General features: G+C 35.1%; 2 protein-coding genes across 2 annotated transcripts in view; one reads left to right on the forward strand and one right to left on the reverse strand.

Annotated features, from left to right (window-relative positions):
• The window catches only part of LOC117323375 (E3 ubiquitin-protein ligase UBR2-like), a 42,047-nt gene extending 22,876 nt beyond the window's left edge, over nt 1-19,171 (reverse strand). The window contains 23 exon segments of the mRNA XM_033878553.1: nt 24-118; nt 510-586; nt 758-823; nt 1,023-1,130; nt 2,129-2,196; nt 2,649-2,735; nt 3,069-3,162; nt 3,584-3,712; nt 4,118-4,223; nt 4,455-4,533; nt 4,954-5,035; nt 7,580-7,678; nt 10,947-10,998; nt 11,689-11,725; nt 12,090-12,191; nt 12,858-12,981; nt 13,300-13,362; nt 13,706-13,783; nt 14,345-14,539; nt 14,931-15,041; nt 15,856-15,934; nt 17,149-17,411; nt 19,038-19,171. Of these exon segments, the coding sequence (XP_033734444.1) occupies nt 24-118; nt 510-586; nt 758-823; nt 1,023-1,130; nt 2,129-2,196; nt 2,649-2,735; nt 3,069-3,162; nt 3,584-3,712; nt 4,118-4,223; nt 4,455-4,533; nt 4,954-5,035; nt 7,580-7,678; nt 10,947-10,998; nt 11,689-11,725; nt 12,090-12,191; nt 12,858-12,981; nt 13,300-13,362; nt 13,706-13,783; nt 14,345-14,539; nt 14,931-15,041; nt 15,856-15,934; nt 17,149-17,411; nt 19,038-19,097 (2,254 nt within the window). The 5' untranslated portion in view covers nt 19,098-19,171.
• Nucleotides 19,172-19,443: 272 nt separating this feature from the next.
• LOC117323376 (uridine diphosphate glucose pyrophosphatase NUDT14-like) lies at nt 19,444-25,724 on the forward strand. The gene is made up of 5 exons (XM_033878554.1): nt 19,444-19,595; nt 21,932-21,975; nt 22,880-22,944; nt 23,142-23,355; nt 24,789-25,724. Exons 1-5 carry the CDS (start codon nt 19,515-19,517, stop codon nt 25,036-25,038), a joined length of 654 nt encoding a protein of 217 aa, XP_033734445.1. The 5' UTR covers nt 19,444-19,514; the 3' UTR covers nt 25,039-25,724.
• The last annotated feature ends 132 nt before the right edge of the window (nt 25,725-25,856 follow it).

Consider the following 25,856-nt stretch of genomic DNA (forward strand, 5'->3'; position numbering starts at 1 on the left):
ACAGTGTACCCAAGATACAGTACCTATGATAATGATGAGTAGGTTCAGGAATTCCTCAGCCAATGTCACCGTCTGTTTGATCATATCTTCTTGAGTCCCTGGCACATCATACTCCGGACTGTAACACATTAGATAGTCATTACAATGTTTCTCTTTGTATGACACAACTGCCTCCTTTCAACCTCTATTTTCCTTATTCTAATCTCTATCTCCATATCATTCTCATCAGTTTTTCCTCAAAAGTAAAGATATTTTACACTGATCACAAAAAGGAAAAACTCATTTAAGACAACCAACCTTAATATTTTTCTAAATTATTGTAAATTAGAAAATATGATACTGACATTTAATAACAGAAGACAGTGAAAAGATGTCCTGAAACTGGATTAAAATGAAGTGACATCAGCATTTTGTTTTTTCTGATAGAGAACAGATGCACGCCATTACCTTCTGCTTTCTATCTCACAAACCTCTTGATGTTTGCCCTGATAATAATAAACCTGACTTACTTGGCCCAGGCCAGCAGGCCAAACTTATTGAGTAGGTGAATGAGGAATTCATTGCTGTTTATCACAGAGGTTCCAACCTGTAACAGAACATCAGTATATTATCTGGTACAGTAGTTATGTAGATGGTATGGGTGATACTGAATATTTACACCTGTATATGTGATTCAGTATATATCATGTTATAACAGTGAAGTACACAATAACTACCTACTATAACTAGTAAGTCTATTTAGTTATCTTATATTTACCTGCAGCATAACAATGTCTTTGTCATACATCTCTCTCCTACATTTCACATTATGGTAGAAAAATATCTGAAACAAGAAAAGGAAAATTCAAAATATCACCATAAGCAGTTTTAACATTAATTAATATTTTAGAGACAAGTAAATATTTTTACAGTCAACTTTAAGATATGAATTTTAAAATGAAATCAAGATTATCCCTCACTTAGCACCATTGGCTCAATCAATGTTTATACTTTAGCTCTATATAGTGTACAGCCAATTTTACCTGGTTGAGAAGTCCGTAGCCGTTGCGACGCCACATGTTAGCTTGAGACTGAGCTATCATCACCAATACTCGAAGGGGTGGTTCTATCAGATCAACAGGGGTCAAACTCTGTAACAGTACAATGGTATTAAATGTATTACACACAAGACGATTCAACTAAATTGAGTTATTTCTGTGACTATCTGTTCCTATAGTTCTGTTTCTGCATCACATAGCTGTGTCTCAACATCATATAGCTTTGTTTCAGCATCATACAGCTGTGTCTCGACATCATACAGCTGTGTCTCGACATCATACAGCTGTGTCTCAGCATCATACAGCTGTGTCTCGACATCATACAGCTGTCTTGACATACCGCTGTGTCTCAATATCATACAGCTGTGTCTCGACATACAGCTGTGTCTCAACATCATACAGCTGTGTCTCGACATCATACAGCTGTTTCTCAACATCATACAGCTGTGTCTCAACATCATACAGCTTTGTCTCAACATCATACAGCTGTGTCTCAACATCATACAGTTTTGTCTCATCATTATACAACTGTGTCTCGACATCATACAGCTGTGTCTCAACATCATACAGCTTTGTCTCAACATCATACAGCTGTGTCTCAACATCATACAGCTGTGTCTCAACATCATACAGCTTTGTCTCGGCATCATACAGCTTTGTCTCGACATCATACAGCTGTGACTCGACATCATACAGCTGTGTCTCAACATCATACAGCTTTGTCTCAGCAGGAAAACTAGACAAGTGCATTTTACAGACATATATACTATATATAAGAGAAAAATTTCCCCTAACTTGATGACTGATAGTTATCTAACTCTCAACTATTACTGTAAATGTACATGAACCCCATAAGTATCTATTCAAATATCAACACAAGTCACACCACACCTAAATGAAAGATTTAGCTGAAATATCAACACAAGTCACACCACACCTAAATGAAAGATTTAGCTGATATATCAACACAAGTCACACCACACCTAAATGAAAGATTTAGCTCATCATGTTGGATTCAGATTTCTTTTTTCACACATTGAAGCGAATACATTTTTCATAATATATATAATTATATAACTCATAATACATACATGTACATCCATAGCCAGCTCTGGTGAGTTTAAGTTGAGGCCATGCTTCTCAAGATGTAAACAAAGACCTACAAAAACATAAATCTTTATACATGGGATCTGTAGGATGCACATACAGTTAACATATAGGAAATTCAGTGAAATTGGACACACAGAAAATCATACTCTTTTACAACATATTGTATTTAGTTATAAACCTAAGGGGGTCAACATATATAATTAATTTGACTCAAAGAGGGGGGGGGGGGGGGGGGGGGGGGGGCTTATTGCAGAACTACAATAGACATGAGTTGGCTTACAGCTTGATAAATATGGTATGTGTAACATAAGTCCTATTTAGGGTCCTCAATCATTTAGTATAATATAATGGTCTACATTTAACTACAGATTATATTATTATAATAGCAGATTAATTTAGCACAACAATATTTATTCATCCAGTTAATTAGTTGCAACAAATATTTCTTCATCATATAAGAATTCCTTAAGCAACTGAGTAAGTTTGAGGAGCTTGGCTTACCTGCCATAAACCGTGTAAGTGGGAGGTGTATGGACACGTGCTGACTGGCCACATCATACCGCACACACCTAGCCTTAAATCCCGCCACTAAAATAAATATCATGACAAAACTATACATTTCCTCGTCAATTTTCATGCCAACTTACAGTGTGTCATCCCTTGGTTATAAACCATTTTAATGTTTTTCCCCCCAAACAATAGTTCTATATTCAATAAAATGAGATCTATGAACGATCTTGGCACCGACCATTGAATGATCATGTTTAGTTTTATGTCAGACTGATCTTTTCCTTACTTCTCCCTTCTTTCTCATTTTCCTTTTAATCACTTCTAACAACAGGAACCTATGAAGCCTTGTGGCTCTATTAGGTATACGGTGTAAGGTATGTTTCCTTATTGATAATAATAATTTTTCCATACCTGATTTGAATTCACGTTTCACTGTTGCAGGTTTATCTTTACACTGTGACAAAATCTCCATGGTGATCTTGTATGCACCTATCAGGGTTTGTTTCTGTAATAAAAACTAAATTTTTAAATCTTGAACAATGTTTATCTGCATTGATATTTTTGATTTCTAATCAATCTATTATTAAAGATATTTATGTGACAGGTAAAAAGAATTATTCAGCAATGTCAAAGATACTTTCAGCAACCTTTGAGGGCCTGTAAACATCAGGGGTGAATCCAGAACTTTGCCAAAGGGATTTCAGGCTTGTCTTGATGACTCATGTATAAAAATTGTGGAATGAATAATAATGATGAATTATGATGAGTTTCTATGCCTTGAGTTCAAAGGGGTTTCATCTTTCATTTTGACTACATGTCTATTCAGAAGTAAGCCCAGCCCACCACTTTATCTTCTCAGTATACCGGCCATGGTTCCCTAAACTCGGTCAATACAGAACCACAATATAAATTGGAACATTACTTACATCCTGGCCACACCAGCTGATGAACTCAGCGATGATATCATCCTGTTTGAGCTGTAAGTTAAAGGCCCCCTCCCACTCAGGCTCGTACTCCAGATGTGTGCCTGTCTGTCTGATGACGGCATCCATACCCTGTAACATAACATTAACTGACATAACATTTACTGAGTCAGACATAACATTTACTGACAGCCAATTGCTGTCAAGGCTCAGGTTTTCTGCCATGTTTTCTTTTTCTGGTAAGATTTTATGTCATAACAGCTTTTCTGATTCTTCAATATTTTTAAAGTCGAACATAATATATGTTTTTTGTTTGTATTAATCTTCTGTAAATTGCTATTAGATCACAAAATCTTTGTTCCATAAATATGTTTTATTATAATCATAAGAATGTGAAACAAACTTTGTGTCAACAACTAAGTGGTACTATCATGGTAGAACTTTTTTTTATATTTATGTCTTATAGAATACATTATTCAACAATTTTTAGTTTGAGCTCATCATACCACTTCAGGACTGTGCATGAAGTCTATTTACCTGCATCATTTTGAGGAGAGACAGGAATGATCGTAAACCCAAAAGGAAATTCTCCCTCAGCTTGTCAGTCCACTCATGATCAGATGGTTTACAAGTCAGGGCATATCTGTGATAATAGAGTTTCATTTTTACTAGTTAATATCATAAGGATAGTTTTGTGCTTGATATTTAGATGTTTCAATTGCCCATTAATTAATTATACTCAATGAATGGGTGTCATTATATATAAATATATAACTATCAACCTTAAAAACAATCCAAAATGGCACAAATACAATGGCTACCATCAAAATATTAATTGACCTTATAAGAGACAGGAACTTGATATAACACTTACTTCATATCATACAACATGTAGCAGGCTCTCTTAAAAGCTTGATTCCTATCACCTCTGTCAAAGGCCAGCTTCCCCTCATCTGTGACACAGATCAAGCACAATAACATCTTGGCTTCACAATCAGTATTTGTACAATATTTAATTGCAACAAGACAAGAATTTTTCTGTTCAAATTTTACCTATATTGCACCTCTAGTCTTAATTTTATGATGTTAAATTGATTTCACTTAAAGATTTTCTAATACTCTATTTTGGCAAAGATTCAACACCATACAAATTGGAAAGGACATTTATGCCCAAAAATCATGCTTTGAATTCTTTAAAATTACACCCTTAAATACATTTTTGTTTGGAAATGACACTTGTTTCAAGTGAAAATGCTTCATGAAGAAAACTTTTTATTGCCTTTAAGAAAAAGAAACAATATTAAAAAATATTCTTTGAGGTTATATGTTAAACATGTACCATGAATATGAAATGTTTGATGTATAAAACTCACTATTTTTCTTCTCTTCACAACACTTGAGGAAAGACTGCATAATAACGTCCAGGAGATTATGTTCTGTAACCAGCATCCTCGCCTGTCAATCACAACCATCATTTATCTCCCTTGTTTACATCTCTAAAATTATCTTTTTACTTACATAACAAGACAAAATCATAAGATATATTACTTATACAGCAATACAAATATCAATACTAGCGATCAAGTGAAAGACCTTCCTACTATGTTGAAATATAAACAAACAAACTGAAGGTAAAAATTCCAGTAATTTCTATAAACAGTAAAATGTAATACATAATGTAGGTTAAAAGGATGGCTGAACAATTAATATTTATGAACAAAATAAAATCTAAGACTTACAAATTACAAAACACTTAAAAACTACTACATTGGGATCAATCCAGATATCAAGGGGTATTATACCCCAGGTACATTTTTTGTCTAAATACATGTATCTGAAGAAAAATTGGGTGTTTTTTGTTTGGTTTTTTACATGGACTGGAACGTTAACATAAGTAGAAACAGTAAGGATTCAATTGTTTCAAGCAGACACTAATGTTTGGAAGATTTTACGTAAAAAAAAAGGAAATCAGAAATTTTGCATTTTTAGTAATGTAATGCTCCTATGCTGTGAAATGTAATTTAACGCCCCCTTTGAAATTTTGTCCATTGTTCAGCTCTACATTTTCTGCAAACAATGGTTAAAAGGTGATTTTTTTTCTATATAGCATATTTACATCAATAACTAGACTAGATTGATCCCTGCATACACATTTATTGTGGAGCGATATTTTATCCATAATTACATTACAAACACAAGTACCAACAATGATACAAAATAAGCCCACAACTGACAATACTGAAAATAAGTTTATGAAATATTACTAACTTAATGTAGCATCTTCAACAGAAGAAACTGTATGTTTTGAAGGAATAAATCATTAATATATATCCATTATACTGTAAACTGTAATTTAGTGGGGTCCAACTGACAGTTCAATTTCGTTTCTCTTTGTACAATTATACTTACATGTAGTCATTAATATTAAACAAACTTTTAATGAGGGTTGCCAGTCTTAACAATTAGTTCTGAACCAGTAAACAAACTTTTTCAGTATTTCATCAGCTGGGATTCATTATCAACCTGCTTTAATGTGCATGATTAAGGAAATATTCACCACTATCTAAACTGAAACCTGTTTAATCAAACCCTGAGTATCTCAACAACCTGTCCAATACAACATCAAGTGGTATAATCCAAAAACAGTATTTAAAACTTTTATATTCTGACATCCTGTCTAATCTGACCAATCTGTTGTATTCCACAGAGTGTTAAATTAGACAATTAATCTGACCAATCTGTTGTATTCCACAGAGTGTCAAATTAGACAGTTAATCTGACCAATATGTTGTATTCCACAGTGTCAAATTAGACAGGTAATCTGACCAATATGTTGTGTCCCACAGTGTGTCAAATAAGAAAGGTTAATCTGACCAATCTGTTGTATTCCACAGAGTGTCAAATTAGACAGTTAATCTGACCAATATGTTGTGATCCATAGGGCATCAAATTAGACAGTTAATCTGACCAATATGTTGTATTCCACAGAGTGTCAAATTAGACAGTTAATCTGACCAATATGTTGTATTCCACAGTGTGTCAAATTAGACAGTTAATCTGACCAATATGTTGTGATCCATAGGGCATCAAATTAGACAGTTAATCTGACCAATATGTTGTATTCCACAGAGTGTCAAATTAGACAGTTAATCTGACCAATATGTTGTATTCCACAGTGTCAAATTAGACAGGTTAATCTGACCAATATGTTGTGTTCCACAGGGTGTCAAATTAGACAGGTTTCATTGTAGACAAAACTGTAACTGCATTCAAATACAGACAAGGATATAACATAAATACTAATCTACAATGTATGTGTAGTCTAAAACATGGTACTTTTCACAATGATGATAAAAGAAATGATTGATATGATTACAGAGCACCTTGACCTACAAACAAGAATGTTTGTAGCCTAGCTGAATAGACATACCAATGTTGGAACTGTAAATATTTGTACAGAGAGAGAAGTAATGGACACTGAGCGATAGTGGTCGTCCCGTATAAAATCCCTCACCAACGTTGCGTAATGCTAAAAGTAAGAAAAAAGCAGAGCACATTTCATAAGGATTTGAATATTTTTCTGTATAAAGAGTTATGTTACTGGCAAAATGCTGCTGTTCAGGACTGAAAAACAAAACCACATCTCAGTGATGCAGGTTGGTCTACCTGTGGTTCTGACCTTACACAAACCATTGTCAACACATAACACACAGTATGTTGTTATCTCAGAATTGTTGAACATCAAACGAAGAACAAATAGTCAGTCACATATTATTTCAAGGATTTCTGGGTAAAATCAAATGCAGCTTTATCTCATTATTTTAATCCTACCACAGGTTTGGTTTTTCAAAGTCAAAAAGTAAAATAAATGAAAGATTCATTGTTTTGTTTTGGTAGAAAAGGTGCAATGGACATTGGTGTTGTGTAAGTCAGACTGAGACAGCCAACCTACATCAGCAAAGGTAGACAATCCAAGGGAGACAGCGACACATAACCTACCAGACTGGTTACTGTAAAGATTTGCACAGAGAGGGAGGCAACACACACATCGTGGTCATGATCGTCCCGCGTGAAGTCACGCATCAACTGTCTGTAACACTGTCAACACAGGCAACACATAGTATCATAGACGGCCAGGCAACATTTCCTAGGGCACGCAGCAGGTGTTCAAACAGTATCATCACAAATAGTGACTATCCTAATACAGGCATTAGGAACCAGATATCATCACTTATGGTAACCAACCAGGCATCATCACTCATGGTAACCATCCAGATATCATCACTCATGGTTACCATCCAGGCATCATCACTCTCAGTAACCAACCAGGGATCGTCACTCATGGTAACCAATTAGACATCATCACTCATAGCAACCAATCAGGCATCATCACTCATAGCAACCAATCAGGCATCATCATTCAAGGTAACCAACCAGGCGTCATCACTCGTGGTAACCAATCAGACACTATCACTCATGGTAACCAACCAGGCATTATCACTCATGGTAACCAACCAGGTATCATCACTCATAGCAGTCAATCAGGCATCACTCATGGCAACCAATCAGGGATCATCACTCATGGTAACCAACCAGGCATCATCACTCATGGTAACCAACCAGACATCATCACTCATAGTAACCAACCAGGCATCATCACTCAACAACCAATCAGACATCATCACTCATGCTAACCAACGAGGCATCATCACTCATGGTAACAAACCAGGGATCGTCACTCATGGTAACCAACCAGGCATCATCACTCGACAACCAATCAGACATCATCACTCATGGTAACCAACCAGGTATCATCACTCATGGTAACCAACCAGGTATCATCACTCATAGCAGTCAATCAGGCATCACTCACAGTAACCAACCAACCAGGCATCACAACTCACCTTAACCAACCAGGCATCACTACTCACCTTAACCAACCAGGCATCACTACTCATCATAATCAACCAGGCGTCACTACTTATCGTAACCAACCAGGCATCACTACTCACCGCAACCAACCAGGCGTCACTACTCACCATAACCAACCAGGCATCACTACTCACTGTAACCAACCAGGCGTCACTATTCATCATAACCAACCAGGCGTCACTACTCACTGTAACCAACCAGGCATCAATACTCAATGTAACCAACAAGGCATCACTACTCACTTTAACCAACCAGGCATCACTACTCACTGTAACCAACCAGGCATCACTACTTACTGTAACCAACCAGGCATCACTACTCACCGTAACCAACCAGGCATCACTACTCACCGTAACCAACCAGGCATCACTACTCACCGTAACCAACCAGGCATCAATACTCACCGTAACCAACCAGGCATCACTACTCACTGTAACCAACCAGGTGTCACTACTCACCGTAACCAACCAGGCATCACTACTCACCGTAACCAACCAGGCATCACTACTCACTGTAACCAATCAGGCATCACTACTCATCGTAACCAGCCAGGCATCACTACTCACCGTAACCAACCAGGCATCACAACTCACCGTAACCAACCAGGCATCACTACTCACCGTAACCAACCAGTCATCACTACTCACCGTAACCAACCAGGCATCACTACTCACCGTAACCAACCAGGCATCACTACTCACCGTAACCAACCAGGCATCACTACTCACTGTAACCAACCAGGCGTCACTACTCACCGTAACCAATCAGGCGTCACTACTCACTGTAACCAACCAGGCATCACTACTCACAGTAACCAACCAGGCATCACTTCTCACTGTAACCAGCCAGGCATCACTACTCACCGTAACCAACCAGGCATCACTACTCACTGTAACCAACCAGGCATTACTACTCACTGTAACCAACCAGGAATCACTACTCACCATAATCAACCAGGCATCACAACTCACTGTAACCAACCAGGCATCACTACTCACTGTAACCAACCAGGCATCACAACTCACAGTTACCAACCAGGCATCACTACTCACTGTAACCAACCAGGCATCACTACTCACTGTAACCAATCAGGCATCACTACTCACTGTAACCAACCAGGTATCACTACTCACTGTAACCAACAAGGCATAACTACTCACTGTAACTAACCAGGCATCACTACTCACTGTAACCAACCAGATATCATCACTAAAGGTTATCTAACAGGCTTCAGGAATCTGTCGCAGTATAGTACATGCAGCAAGTTATCATTCAGCATCAATACGTTGTCTTGCTATTCATTTTAAGTGTTCACCCTTGGTAAATGTACAACTCTTATTAGTTTAACTGTGCTAGCTATCAAAGCAAACAAAACAAGACATTAGAAAAACTATGTACGCAATCTGAATGACAGTAATTTGCTTCCTACTTAAACTTTCAAATTGTCCAAACAAAATATGTTTAATCTGCAACAAGCATTTTTGGTTAGTTTAAAACCAAGACTAATATGCAGTGTTTAATACAAAGAATAACTAGCATCACATGATCATGATCTGTCGTGCAACATAAGAATCCCTGGTCTAGTTCAGTAAAATTTCATCCAGCTGATTTGTTTCTGAATATATGATATGAAAACTTGGTTTTTTTTGTCTTGGCTCCAGAAAATCATTTCCTTACAAGAAAATCAAGACTGCTGTTGAATGTAATCTAATCTTATTTTTTTTTTTATTTTTTTTTTTATTTTACACAAATTGTCATTTATTTTGAAGAAAAAATAATAATTAGTCATAATAGAGTCCAACAAAATCATGTACCAAACTTATCAATCACCCAAAATAATGGGCACCAGTGCAACAAAATTCCAATATCAAACATAACATGTGAATGACAAATGGTAACCAATGCACCAGTAACATTTTTAATGGTTGATAATTGGTTTCAAGTCAATTTCAAACCAAGAAGAGATGAGTTAGGTTATACATCATCTAAATACATTTACTACATAACACAGAAAATGATTTAAATATGCAAATTTTTCAGGAAAAAATCAATTAAGAAAAAATGAAAAAAAAATATGAGAAGACTGACTAATTTGACTTTGAGACAATTAACATTAATTTTGAAAACATTAGTTATAACTGGTATGTAAAAAAATTTACAACAATATTCTGTAAACACTTTGATATCAGTGAGTGAAATAATGTTTTACTGTAACAAAGCAATGTTCTGCTAACATTGTTCTTAGACTAATACTTATTGGTAATTAAAGCAGATTTGTATATTAATAGGCAAATCCAAAAATAAATTTCATAATATCTATCATATTAAATATAGGAATTCTACTTTGACAAATTTTTAATACAATAAACTTTATATGGTGTGAAAAATCATATAAAACAATAAGTTTGTTGCAGGGAATGAGAGAATAGTTTACCTTGGTGAAGAGAATAGCAAACTGCTTCTTACACTCCAGGTCCATCAACACACTGTTAAACATAAACATTTCTATTTCAACAAAGATTTCTCAATAGAAGTATAGACTCTTTCAAACCTAATCCTTCCTCTATAGCACAATATTTATATGGTGCTGGATCTAACAGCACTGCATGCATGACCTTTTAACCAATATCTTGTATCTTGTATATCTACATCCCACCCTAATAATTCAGACAAATATCTAGGATGTACATGTATATGTATTTGATTACGAGAAGCATCAAGACACACTATAATTATGAACTCCTACATTTAGAATGTACATGTATCATTGTTTCCAGGTTTTACTTTGTTCAAAGGCAACAGTATACTTCTAAGTGATTGAACATAGATTCTCGGTACACGGTATCGTAAAAGCCGGCATGTAATTTGCAGTTTTTTTTAAATTTGTACTGATTCGTTTAAAGTTGGGGGTATGCAAACTACACAGCTAGACATGTTTTCAATTAATTTTTTACTGTAAAAAATTATCATAAATTCTCAATAAATTGAAACATATATTTCATATACATAATGTATAATTTTACCCATGATATCAACACTTATTACATGATTAGGTTTAAATAATGACATCTCGACATTTTATCAGACAAACAGTTATTCAAATTCCAAGTTAATTTTCCATCTTCTTAGAGATAGACAAACAAAGCATACAATATCGATACTTAAAGTACTCTTACCCTGCCATAATGAGCTGGTGGTTGTTCACTCTCGCCACTACAATAAAATAAGTCATTTTCTATTATAATTCTTCATATGACACGGAAATTTCATTATTGCATTTAAAATTTTCATATTAATAATATGTCACACCTAAATCAACACAATAACAAAATTTAGCCAATGAAATAAATGTTAATTTCTTCAGATCAAAATGAAAACAGAAAATAACAAACTTACAAAGGACGATTTAACAAATCAAGAACTGGGTTTCAAGATTTGTAACAATTTTTTTCAGCTAAAAAACAAAAAAAAGTATAACCAATTAATCCAGACTTTCAAAAAATTTCATTGTTGGAATGAGTTGTTCCATGATGTCGACTCCTGAGGTATTTGTGACACCCTAGAAAACTGAGCTTACCCTTCCACAGTTGTGTATCAATCAGAAGGAGTTTCTCCATGATAGACTGGCCATCCTCCTGGGGTTGCATGCTCAGTACACAGAACAGGTGACGTAAGCCATCTGGGGACAGAATACAGGCATCAATTTAAAATCCAGCAGGTACTATTCCCATAGAATGCTAGATTTGTGAGCATCTTCAATGGATTTTCAGAATTCTTTACCCCATAATGGTTTCTATATAGCAATTGAGTGTACGAATACCAGATTATCAGGGTATCAAAGAACTAAATTTTAATTCAGTATCTATCATTCTACAATCAGTATATATATCATGGATACTGGATATATAATCTTGTTTGACAGAACATGTTGAGTATAATATACTACATTCCAACTGATGTTTGACAGACATTTCACTCTTAAAACCATTGTAGGTTTGGTTTATGGTTCATATTGCTTAACGCCCTATTAATAGCCAGGGTCATTTAAGGACGTGCCAGGTTTTGGAGAAGGAGGAAAGCTGGAGTACCAAGAGAAAAAACAGCGGCCTACGGTCAGTACCAGGCAACTGCCTAATGTGGGTTTCAAACTCGCGACCCAGAGGTGGGGGGCTAGTGATAAACTGTAGGGACACCTTATTTTGTTAACCACTCATCACAGGGGCCCCTCTGAGAGCTGTGATGCCCATTGTAGGTATGATGTATAATACATATAGACTGTATATTTGAATAGCTATTAAATTCATAAGTTTCAATCCTGTACTTTCTTTGTGTGGTTGTGTATTACCTGACTTTCCAATGATGGTCTGCAGCCACTGGATGACCTTCAGGGCAAAAGCCTGGTGGGCTACTACAATAGTGTGCATCACCTGTACCTTCAGCGGCTTGTTACCATGGCGAGAGGTGTTATGCTGTAGACAATGAAATCTGGTCATTAATAGGCAGTCAATTTGAACATGTTATTTTATAGTATTATATATTATGGAAGATTTTAAGGACTATAATAAAAATTTCTTTGTGTTACCAGATAAACAAAACTTACTTATTGGAAACAAAATCACAATAAAAACATTTTCAGCCTTTATATATTTTAAAATCAATATTTAATATTGAAATGTAATACTGTACCAGTAGTGCTATGAAACAGGTTAAATTTGAAGATTCAGTTTGACAGTAGAAGTATTGAATCATCTGTTGTGAAGTATTAGCCTGCCCCTAGTATTACTTACCTCTATTACATTCCGTGCTTTTTCACATGAAGAAAAATTGCCACTTCTTACATTACTTCTCCCCTGGAATAATGAAGACCAAACTTATAATTTATCTTACTTTTAATTAGAAGTAATTAATGAATAAGACAATGTGAGAGAAATTGGTATCATTGTTTATGTCTTTTATGAAATAAACTACTTTCTTTTATGAAATAAACGACAAGAACTCTGTCCCCTGCTAGCTGGGCCCAATGACGGACCAGTGAGATATCATTTAGAAACTACAACTTGAATAAGTTTTAATTCTTTTAAAAAAACACATTTACAACCAAAACACATTTTTGTTTATCATCCATGCTATCAATCATTAATTAAAACGCATTAACTTTCTGAGATTTTTGCAAAATAATTAATGTAAATCTACCTCTCTGTCCACTGTGGTAGCAAACTCTACCGCCTCTTTCTGCGTACAATCCACGGCCCTCTGCAGAGCGACGATCACCTGGGTTAATGTGAGCAAGGTCTGGCATGAGTAACAACAAATTATAGCAAAAATAACCACTTTCTCAGACAACAGCTACTTTGTGAATGGAATCACTATTATACATGCTCCCTGAGAACTGCTTGTATACATTATCAGAGCACAGCTTCACAGATACAATTTGTTACACAGTTATAATGAATGTTAATGCAATCTCCATTTTTTTTCTTTTTAGACAATGATAGTCTATAAAGTATACATGTATATATTTAAGTAATATTTGGTAATTAGGCAAGTAGAAAACCGTCTCATTATTACCTGGGTTGTTTTAATTGCAATATCATTTTTAATTTGTGATATCAGAACAGAATGTCCAAAACCTCCTAAATAGTTGTATAGAATATCAATCTAGGAATGAGGGCCAAACTAAACATGGTTGGGTCTGTAATAACACAAAATCGGAAAAATCTGGCCTCATCAAAATCATATAAAGTGTAGAAATAAGGGAGATAACGAGGAAGGTACAGGGATTCAGGGTGGAATCAGGTTCGATTCACACTTGCTGGGAGCAAGGTGACAAACCTGTTCATAGGTGTGAACTTCATCGTTGAAGAGCATAGTGATGTAGCTGTCCTCAAGTTCGCCCTCAGGCTGGAGGTCCGGAGGCAGGTTGTCACACTGCTCCCATGTCAGCATCTCCATCGTGTAACGTAGCACAGCCATGAGAAGGGCACTGGCACGGTCTGTTAGCTCATCTGGCAGCTTCTCCATAGGGTTCTGGAAATAGCAATATGTATGCAGAGAATCATGGTTGATTTAAATGGATTTTTAAGGGTTTTCCTTTGGCTTAACTTGGAAAAAATATCAACAATTGGATTTTTAATGTGCTACCCTGGAACTTCCATTACCGCAGCATGTCATACAAAACAAGCTATTTCTCTCCGTTTCCTGTATTAAATACGCCAAGTATTAACGAAGACTAATTAAGACTTTCTATTTGTTAGAATATGCCACTTAAAACATTCCATCTGTTAGATACAGCAGCCCAAATAAAACTTTTCATTTCATAAATCATCCTAAATATCCACAATTTAATCCAACCAATCAAAATCCATCTTTTTATAGAGTATATATGACCACAGAAACACAAACATTTTAAGATACCGACCTCTCCAGCGCCATCCTCTTGTTTAGCCTTGTGACTACTACAGAAGGGTGAGGTCTTCCAGGCCTCGCTGTCACCACAGTCACAGTACCCTCCTCCTCCAGACGTACTCATCTGTAACATGTCATCATCACAGTTAGGGCAAGAATATACCACGGTATGATGGCCATTAGATTTAATCTGCAGGCAAGTCAATATTGGTGACTACTTGCCCAAATGGCAAGTGCAAATTTTCTTCTTATATATTCCTTTTCCGTTGAACATTTCAAGATGTTACTAATTCAGTTATAAATGACCACTATGTTATAACTTTACTTTTAGGACAATACTTTGAAGTTTGAACATGAAATGTCCCAATGGACCAGTGATGCTGAATTTTCATCTCTTGTCGTGATCATAAGAGTTAACCTAATGGCAGGTACTCGCGATACTATTTATTTAAATATATATCAATACAATTGCTTCTTAGATTGAACTTTCTTAAAAGTTAAAGCTTCTTGTTTTTCTTCTGATAAGAAATGCAGTTGTTGATAAACAAATACGAATTAAACAAAAGAAAGTGTGGAATGTTTTAAGTCTGGTAGTGATATTGTTTTCAAAAGAGGCAGAAACCTTTAACTAACAAATATTATATGCTTAGGTCTGCTTTGTAGAAATAATGTGAAACATTTACACATAAATCCTACATTACCTCGTAACCTGTACATGTAAAGACAGTGTGGAGTACAAATGAGTATAAAGTATTAAAATGGTTTGTTGTAGTAGATTGACCTGTAAAATTGCACCTTAATGAACTTCCAACCAATGCAACCTACTTGTGATTTCAGTATCAGAACAATGACCACCATTATAGAAACAATGGCATCAGCTTTTCTCCATATGTATATCAAACTAATGCGTTGAACTGTAAAACCACAATGGCCTATACCTTGTATCTGTGTTTCTTGTGAGCACTTTTTTGGAAACAGTCTATGCACAGGACACATGTTGGGTCATTGGCACAATCCCTGAAACAAACACACACATATGTATATGTATGTAATGAATTAATATTTTCTATAAGAAGAACCCTGGAAAATGCTTGTGAAAAATACATACACATGTAATACTAGAGTAATATATTTTCTTTAAGCAAAAACGTGGCAAGTGTGCATAAAAACAGGAACCTTGATACACAAATTCTCATTATTTCATAATTAACTAGTATTAATTATATATACACTACTTATTAACACCCAAGACACCAGAATACAGTTCTATTCCTGGGAGTTTTTAATTTTGTCCCAAAGATTTCTCATTATAGGATCAATAACTACTGAACGTAGCATGGCATTTTTAACAAACAAAACATAAGCACTTAACAATGAACGAGACCATGTTTCATAGGCAGACAATTGATTATGTATCAGTTATTTTGTACGACTTTTACAAGCAAATCCAGAACACCATTTCTAAAATTTTTATGAGTCCAGCCCTGATCCCTTGAGATATATATAGTACTCAAAATTAGAGGGAGTTTGGTTTGGTTTGGTTTGGTTTATTTTGTTTAATGTCCTATTAACAGCTAAGGTCATTTAAGGACAGCCTCCCGTGCGTGCGGCATGCATGTGTGTGGTGAGTGCGTATGCATGTTTTGGGAGGCTGCTGTATGTTCGTGTTAAGTCTCCTTGTGATAGGCCGGAACTTTTGCCGATTTATAGTGCTACCTCACTGAAGCATACTTCCGAAGACACCCATGCAGGCCAGCAGCACACCCCACCCGGTCACATTATACTGACAACGGGCGAACCAGTCGTTCCACTCCAAATATGCTGAGCACTAAGCAGGAGTAGCAACTACCATTTTTAAAGACTCTGGTATGTCTCGGCCAGGGTACAGAACCCAAAACCTTCCTCACAGCGGCGAACGCTCAACTAAAGGCCAAAAGTGAGGCATTGTCAAGGGAGACATTAGGAAGAAGAAAGTTGTTCAGAAAGAAGAGAAAGGATAAGATCCCAAATGTAGTCGCCTCTTACGATCATGCAATGGGGGCAGCAGGTACAATTCTTACGCCCTACCTGCAGGACAGTAGAGGGAGTCTCTATAGGAAAAACACAAGTCTGCAACTCAATTACCTGCATCCCAAAAACTGCTATCAGTTTATAATTATAGTATAATAAATATAGGTCACTAAAGGACTTGATTTCAAGAGTTGCTTCTTGAAATATGGTAGTAAATTTACCTGCATGAGTATGTGGGCTCGCCATACTTAAACACTTTGCCACAGAGCTGAGCTGGGCAGTCTTTTTCCTTGAGTTCCTTAAACTTGACCTCGGGATCACCATTACAAAGGAAATATTCCATTGGCCGAAACAGGAACTTTTCTGCCAAGCGGTCTTCCTTGGCAGGGTCATAACCATGACCCAACACAACCAGCACATAACATTTCCAATGCTGCTTTAAAGCAGACAGCAATTCCCCCTTGTGGCAACTTTCTAGCCATTCCTATAAAATTGGTGTGAAAAAAAATCCATGATTAATTCGTGATTATGATCAGTTTCTATAACTAACACTGCCAATGGCCTACGTATACACAGTTGATAAGATACTTAAACACAATACAAGCTATAAGACTAAATGTTGTACGGTGACTTGTCATGAAAACACTTTTTTACATCCAAGTTACAAACTTTTAATTAAATGCTTAATTAGATTTAACTTCTCAACATTGATGAAGACACCAGTACATATCGTGCCAATTGGAAAAGAACACAAAATATAACTTGAATATCCCTTCTTTCATTGCAGTCCAAAATGAATACTTTATGTATTCATATATTATCCCAATTCATGGGTGTAGATATGTCACATCACTATGAACAATTAGACTTAAAATTAAATTTGCTGAAAATCAGAGAAGTATAATTAATTTGACAATCAATTCTTGGCGACTTTCGGGTGTATGTGTAACATCAATCATTTAAACCAATTGCAAGTTGAGACTGAAATATATGGTGAGTATCATATGAAACTTGTTATCATCAGTGAACATATATTTATTTGAATGGCTGAAAGTGATGCCTGTTCTCTGATTCATAATTTGGACTAAAGTGCAAATCAACAGCCATTAGCTAATTATACCATTATAACAAAACAACATCAGTATTTTTCCTGGACTTTCTATATCTTATTACCACCTGGCAGAAATTGAGAATGTTAGGTGCAGCAAAAAAGTACAAAATAAAGATCTGGGAGAACATGACCCTTATAAAGAGCACATAAAACTTGAAAATGTCTGCAATACACAAATGACCTCCCTAGGCCTGCCAATTTGCCACAGTTTTGTGAGGATCGCATCAGCAGTTCTTGGGATTAGCTAGTTACATTGCATCCAGACAGGATGGACATTGGAAACACTATATGCCCCCACACATTTCCAATTGGGAATTTAGGATAAAAAGTTGTGGGAAAAAAATATAATTTTGTATTGGAAATGGGACTGAATTTTGGCCCAAAAATCAGGGTAAAAAACACTAGTTGTATATATCTCCAATATTGGATTTAAATATTATTTGACTAATCAATAGAAACAAGTGCATGTGGTTCAATTATGTTATCAAACCTGATGGCCTACATATATATGTAGGTGAAAGGTTCTAGTACATGTGCATCTGACTAAACACAATACACATTACACAACCTATGTTTGTCATTGTAAGAAGGGCTCTGACATGTTTAGTTTGTTTCACAGTTCCTATTGTATATTATACCAAAATAGTAGAATATATTCACGAATGAAATACAGACCAAATGGGAATCTTAATAAAGCCATATATAATCAGCATATTGCAAACTAGAATACCAGCTGTACTCGTGCTCAAGGTCTCAAAATATCTCCTCCATTAATGTTTACACATAATTAAAAATCTATACAATTATGCAACATAATCAGTTGAAAAACACTACTATTATCAAAATATTTTTGTTATTATATACGAAGTTATTGGATTACGAAGGAACCATAAATAGTATTTTTCTGATTCTGCGAAATATTGCAGACGAATGCGCATTGATTTTTACTGTCATTCCTGGAAACATTAAACATTTTTTCACGCTTACTGGGCAACTTACCTTAACTAAAACTTGTTGAATAAATGCTCGTGTTGGAGCATTTGATTTCAGTGCCATCATGCCATCATCTATGTTCTATTTTCTATTTCGAAAGGTCTTACTTCATGACGAATTTGCGAAGTCTTATTTCAAATTCAAGCTTCTCATTGATACTGAATTGTGCATGCTGACGATGTTGTACTAGTTTTATTGTTCCGTATAACGACAACTAGGATTATTAAGGAACAAAATAAATTCAGTTTTGCATTAGTTCATAGATTCAGTACTGACTTTCCTCAATAATTTTTTCTTGAAACAGAGAAAATGTAGAACTTTTCATCACTTAATTTATATATTTTTAGATACATCACTACTGGGTATCGACAATAATTTTCCCTCACACCGTTGGTCTTTGTTTTGTAGATGTTTGTAATGCAAGGGTTCTCTCCAGACATTACCCAATATTTGCAATAATATTTTAATTCGAAGGAAGGCATCATGGAAGATATATCTGACGTAAAAATTGTTCCATGTGAAAAGTCAGGATTCATAAAACCACTGCGAATGCTATTTAAACAGGTAAGAATGTGTCACGTGATCGCTAAATCATCGTGCTAGTCTAAATAAGGAAGCTAAAAATAAGATACAGGTAACCTACTTTCACTTTGTCTCAAAACATTAGATGGGGTATTGTTCGTCATTCAGCATTAGTTATCATGTTTTCCTAAGATGTTGTGAAGTAAGATTTCATATATGATATTATTATAAAAATGGAGCTAATAAACATGTTCCTATTTCTATTCAATATTAAACCAATACAATTATCATACATGTACATTGTAAGCTACATGTACATATTATACATGTATGCCTGTTTACAATGTATACCGACTGTACATTTGTGCGTCATCATTGTTTTAATACTGTGGGTACACCTTTTTAAAACTCAATCATATCACAAAATAATAAATAAATATAACTAAGTCACCAATATGTATTTTAGCTTAATATCTAGTGATCATTATACATGTAGTTGAAAATACATTTTGTTAATAATAATAATGATATCATCATATGGTTTAAACCTAGGATGTCCTGTTATAACAAGAAATAAATTAATTTCTGTTAGAGTTGCAAGCATAATTAAATAGAATATCATCACATAGACTGTACAAAGTAAACAGGGGGTAAAACCATGCAACGCCGATGAGGTTATATTTATGTATTGGTGGAATTCTGGGTTCCTTGGTCCCTATAGGCTGGATACTCCAAAGTATGCAGGGATTGGGTGATTGAAGTAACGAAACAATGCAGAATAGGAGGGGTCAATCACAACAGGCAATGGAGACCTCAATTTCATCTATTTATTGTCGACCGGTTTCGTACGTACAGTCAGCTTCATTAGGACAAAACATAGACTCTTTATATATACTCAATAAGACGGCCCCTGCAGGCTATTGGTAAAGCCTGTACATACAGAAGCTAATCCCAAAGAAACTCTTAGTATAAATAATATTTACATATTTAGGACTAAGGAATTACTGATAATAAAAAAGTGTTTCTGTTTGAAAAAAAAAAAGTTATTTGATAAGTGTACACAAATAAGTTTATACCTATGTAAATAGGTTAAGAATATAAGAATTCTATGATAAACTAACGTAGTGGAGTGTAGTTTATTTAAGTGCAGATCAAGATATGATTTTAATCAGATTGAGTGCAGAATAAAACAATTTTATTGTTAAATATCTATTCATAATAGATAAGCCTCCTTTTTAATTGCCCACAAATAATTTAAGCCCAGCTTATTTTTGTAGAATAATAATTCAGTAAGTATAAAATACTAAGCTTAATAAGCCCTCACCAAACTAGGGTAATAAAAAGCATTGACATAAAATGCAAAAAGCAGAACAATTCTTTTCAGACGACTCCTTATATTTTGTTATCTCAAATCATACTTACCTATTATAGAAGTTCAGGTATACATATGCACTAGAGAATTTTAGTCGCAACTGACTACATTACCTCATTATAAGTAGAGTAGCTGTTTCCTAGCTTATAAACATATATAAAATATACATTTGTGGTCAATCTGATTAAAATACAGATCTGCATTACACAACATTATGAAGATTTTCAATATGAAGTGGGTAATAATAATCTGTATTTGAATCAGACTGAGCTTAATAGCTTGCAGTCTTCCTTTGAACATCCCATTCTTCCAACAGCTACTGTGGCTGTTTCACAGCAGTAAGGCTTTTCCTTTTTGATGGTTGAATTCATCCTTAGTCTCGCTGTAAATTCCTTAAAAGATCTATCTGAACCACAGTGCCAAAATCCAACTGTAGCTCTTAATTGGTAAATATGTTTACCATTATCCCAACATAAAAATGTCACCTGAAAGATAATTTCCACATACCTCTATACCCCTGTATTTACAAATATCAGACAATAGTGAACAATAAGAAACAATTATGAATGTCGGCTTCATCATTCTTTCTTTTAAATATAAATCATCCACATGAGAGTTGGTGATAATGACCTTTCACCACATTACTTACCTGATTCTGGTTTATCAAATTCCTAAAGAGCTCATACCAACACTTCTACATGCTGTAAAAAAAAAATACTGTGTCATCATATGTATTTTATATATTGATACCAGAAAGCTCTTCTTTAAAGTTTGTGGATTTATACATTATTTCCTTGTTTATGACTATAATAGGACAGTGGATCTCTTAATACCAAGTGTTAGTATCCTGCTGTACTCGGCTGTAGATAAAGACTCTTAAATTGACAATCTCAAGGCTTGGCCAGCATTTGAGTCAGCTTATGAATCTGCCCAATTTTCCATTTGTATGGTACTAAATTGTACTTAATCTACTGTAGTCTGATCCATGATAGTTTTTTATTTGTAGAATGGTAGGGATAAGATATGGGATGCCATGGAGGTGCATGATAGGTGAGTTATACTTACAACTTTGTGTAACAGAGAAATATTTAACTGGATTGTTCAACAACACCACAAAGGTGGGTAATAGGTAAATATTTAACTGGATTGTACAACACCACCACAAGGGTGGGTAATAGGTAAATATTTAACTGGATTGTACAACAACACCACAAGGGTCGGTAATAGGTAAATATTTAACTGGATTGTACAACAACACCACAAGGGAGATAATAGGTAAATATTTAACTGGATTGTACAACAACACCACAAGGGTGGGTAATAGGTAAATATTTAACTGGATTGTACAACAACACCACAAGGGTGGGTAATAGGTAAATATTTAACTGGATTGTACAACACCACAAGGGTGGGTAATAGGTAAATATTTAACTGGATTGTACAACAACACCACAAGGGTGGGTAATAGGTAAATATTTAACTGGATTGTACAACAACACCACAAGGGTGGGTAATAGGTAAATATTTAACTGGATTGTACAACAATATCACAAGGGTGGGTAATAGGTAAATATTTAACTGGATTGTACAACAACACCACAAGGGAGATAATAGGTAAATATTTAACTGGATTGTACAACAACACCACAAAGGTGGGTAATAGGTAAATATTTAACTGGATTGTACAACAACACCACAAGGGTCGGTAATAGGTAAATATTTAACTGGATTGTACAACAACATCACAAATGATTAGTCCTTTTAACTTGATTTCAGTAATAGCTACTAAGAGTACATGTCGTTTAATGAATAGAAAACTGCAGTGTTTGAGCTAAGAGATAAAAACAGAGATAGAAAGGAAACAACTTTAGTTGAAAATATCAGAGAATCTTTGTGTTTGTGATCTTTTTCCTCATTAAGGTGTAAAGAAAAAGTGCATTTTTTTCCATTGCAGTGTTGTAATCATTATCTTCAACAAGACCAGAAATGTTTTCATTTTTGTTAAACAGTTCCGTCCAGGTAGGTGAATCATTCCTTCATATTCAGTATCATATAAATATATTATGCAAAACTGAAAAAAAATAATGTTCAAACTCAGGTTAAGCCTACTGAGATTGTATTTTGAATGACACTAAAAGTGTCAGGTTTGTTTTTTTCATTATACATTGTATATTTACAAATACTCAAAACAGGAGTTATCTCCCTTGTTTTAACAGCCGTGTACCTTAGCAGTTCCAAAATAACAGAAGAAAATGGAAGTAGACAGATAAAGACAAGTGAAAATCCACCCAATATGGGTGTGACCTATGAACTCTGTGCTGGAATCGTGGACAAGGACATTGACAACCAGAGAATAGCTCAGGCAGAGGTGATGGAGGAATGTGGCTATAAGGTTCCATTGGAAGGCATAGAGCCAGTCACTTCATACAGGTAAATATGGTTATCAGGTAGTCAATTCATACAGGTAAATATGGTTATCAGGTAGTCAATTCATACAGGTAAATATGGTTATCAGGTAGTCAAATTATACAGGTAAATATGGTTATCAGGTAGCCACTTCATACAGGTAAATATGGTTATCAGGTAGTTACTTATACAGGTAAATATGGTTATCAGGTAGTCAATTCATACAGGTAAATTTGGTTAGAAGGTAGTCACTTAATACAGGTAAATATAGTTATCAGGTAGTCAATTCATACAAGTAAATATGGTTATCAGGTAGTCACTATATGCAGGTTAATGTGGTTTAAAACAAGGTAGTCAATTCATACAGGTTGATAGGGTTACCAGTTACTTATACAGGTAAATATGGTTATCAGGTAGTCAATTCATACAGTTAAATGTGGTTTAAATCAAGGTAGTCAATTCATACAGGTTAATAGGGTTACCAGTTACATGTAGTCAATACAGGTAAATAGGGTTACCAGTTAGTCAATACAGGTAAATAGGGATACTAGTTAGTCAATTAATACAGGTAAATGTGGTTATCAGGTAGTCAATTGATACAGGTAAATATGATTAACATGTAGTCGCTTCCTACAGGTGTGTATGGTTAACAAGTAGCCACTTCATACAGGTATGTATATATGGTTAACAGGCAGTCACTTCCTACAGGTAAATATAGTCACTAGGTAGTCACTACTTACAGGTAAATGTGGTAAACAGGTACCCTGGTAGCTGTTCCATACAGGTAAATATCAATACTAGCAAATCAAACAGGTAAATATCAGTTGGTCTCTTTATTCAGGTAGATTTGGTTACGTGGTAGTCACTTTGTAAAGATAATTTTTTCAGGTACTTAAGGTATACAGGTACATATGTTTACCAGGTAGTTACTTCACACAGGTTAATCTAGTAACCATTTACCCACTACATACAGGTACATGTATATGTTGTTACCAGGAAGTCATTTCATACAGGTAAACATGGTTACTAGATAATGTACAGGTAAATGTACTTACATTGAGCCCCTAAGTAAACCTGCACCTCCTAAAAGTAAATCTAATTACCAGGTGTCCAAACATTGATCATTTTTGTTGTTTGCCAATCTGAAGTTGACCCATAGTTGTGACATATTCAGTGCATGAATCTATTGTCATCCGAATTCAAATGTACCTTGTTTTCAAGGGTTTGCTACCTACCAGGGGAGGCCATCCTTAAATAATGACCATAGCTGTTGATAGGGTGTCATATAACACAATCAAAGCTATAAACCTGGCAATTCTGGTAATGATTCTGGAATTATTGTTTAAGTAAAAGATGTAACTTAAATACTTATCTTGAAAAATATCTTCAAGTATTTATAAATTCTTCACATCTACTTATTTGAAACTCTTGTTAATATCTTCCCTCTTTTTTTCCAGGAGTGGGGTAGGCACAACAGGGTCGCTACAGAACCTTTACTTTGCCGAAGTGACGGACCAGATGAGGGTAGGGACGGGAGGGGGTGTGGCCGAGGAAGGGGAGCTGATTGACGTAGTGGAGATACCTCTGAGTGAGGGGAAGTCCTTCATCACAGATAAGGCTTACAACAAACCTGTATCTATGATGTACGCACTCATGTGGTTCTTCGACGTGAAGGCTAAACATTATGTGAATGGAAATAAACTATGATGGACAGAAACTGTTTAATGTGATTTTCTACAAATATGGACCAATTCAGTATGATACGCAGCATATGAAATAATTTTTCAGTGAGAAATGATTAAATACTTATGTGATTTTAGAATCAAATTTTCCTGTCATACAGCATTACTTTGAAGGCAAACTTTGCTGAATAACAACCAGGTAGCTCAGTTGATATGTAATTAAGATCCATCCAGTTTTGAAGTCAGGGGTTGGAATCCAGGTATGTTCGTAGAATTTCGTTTATAATACACATGCAGCAATGGGTCCATACTAGTGCCATTGAAATCTTGCTAACGTCATGTGACACATGTGTTTGTTGTCTGATACAGGGTATGTCTATACATCATTATACATCATCTTCAACAGAAGATTGTATTGAGTTGAAAAACATTTAAATCAGATTAATCAACAAATATGTTTGTCATCTGCATCAAGCATTAACATACATGTATGTAATACTTGTACAAGGGACCTGTGTTAATCTGGAAACCTGTGTTCCCGGCCCATGTGCCAAGTTTTCTGAACTTCTGGGTTGTTGAACAACCAACCAAACCAAATTTATGTCTCTTGATTGATTATATAATGATTAAAACGTGTCTGATATAACAAAGTAGTTATGTAATTAGGATATCTTGTGCTAATAGTAAATATTAAAAATATATGTTAGTGTGTTTTTTTTGTTGTTATTTTGTTGTTTTGTTTGTTTTGTTTTTTTTTATTGTATATTTTAAGTTTAAGTATGACAACTTGTGAATCAAATCATCAAATTGATTATCTTTGCAATATCTTTTCATTGAAGTTTT

This window comes from Pecten maximus, chromosome 3 (genome assembly GCF_902652985.1).
Source record: "Pecten maximus chromosome 3, xPecMax1.1, whole genome shotgun sequence".
Classification (NCBI taxonomy): domain Eukaryota; kingdom Metazoa; phylum Mollusca; class Bivalvia; order Pectinida; family Pectinidae; genus Pecten; species Pecten maximus.

Excerpts from the sequence above, each read along its gene's own strand:
- LOC117323376 (XM_033878554.1), top strand. The coding sequence starts at position 19,515 with ATGGAAGATATATCTGACGTAAAAATTGTTCCATGTGAAAAGTCAGGA. Across the intron at positions 19,596-21,931 it reads TGCGAATGCTATTTAAACAG|AATGGTAGGGATAAGATATG; the intron begins GTAAGAATGTGT and ends TTTTATTTGTAG. Across the intron at positions 22,945-23,141 it reads TGTTAAACAGTTCCGTCCAG|CCGTGTACCTTAGCAGTTCC; the intron begins GTAGGTGAATCA and ends TTGTTTTAACAG.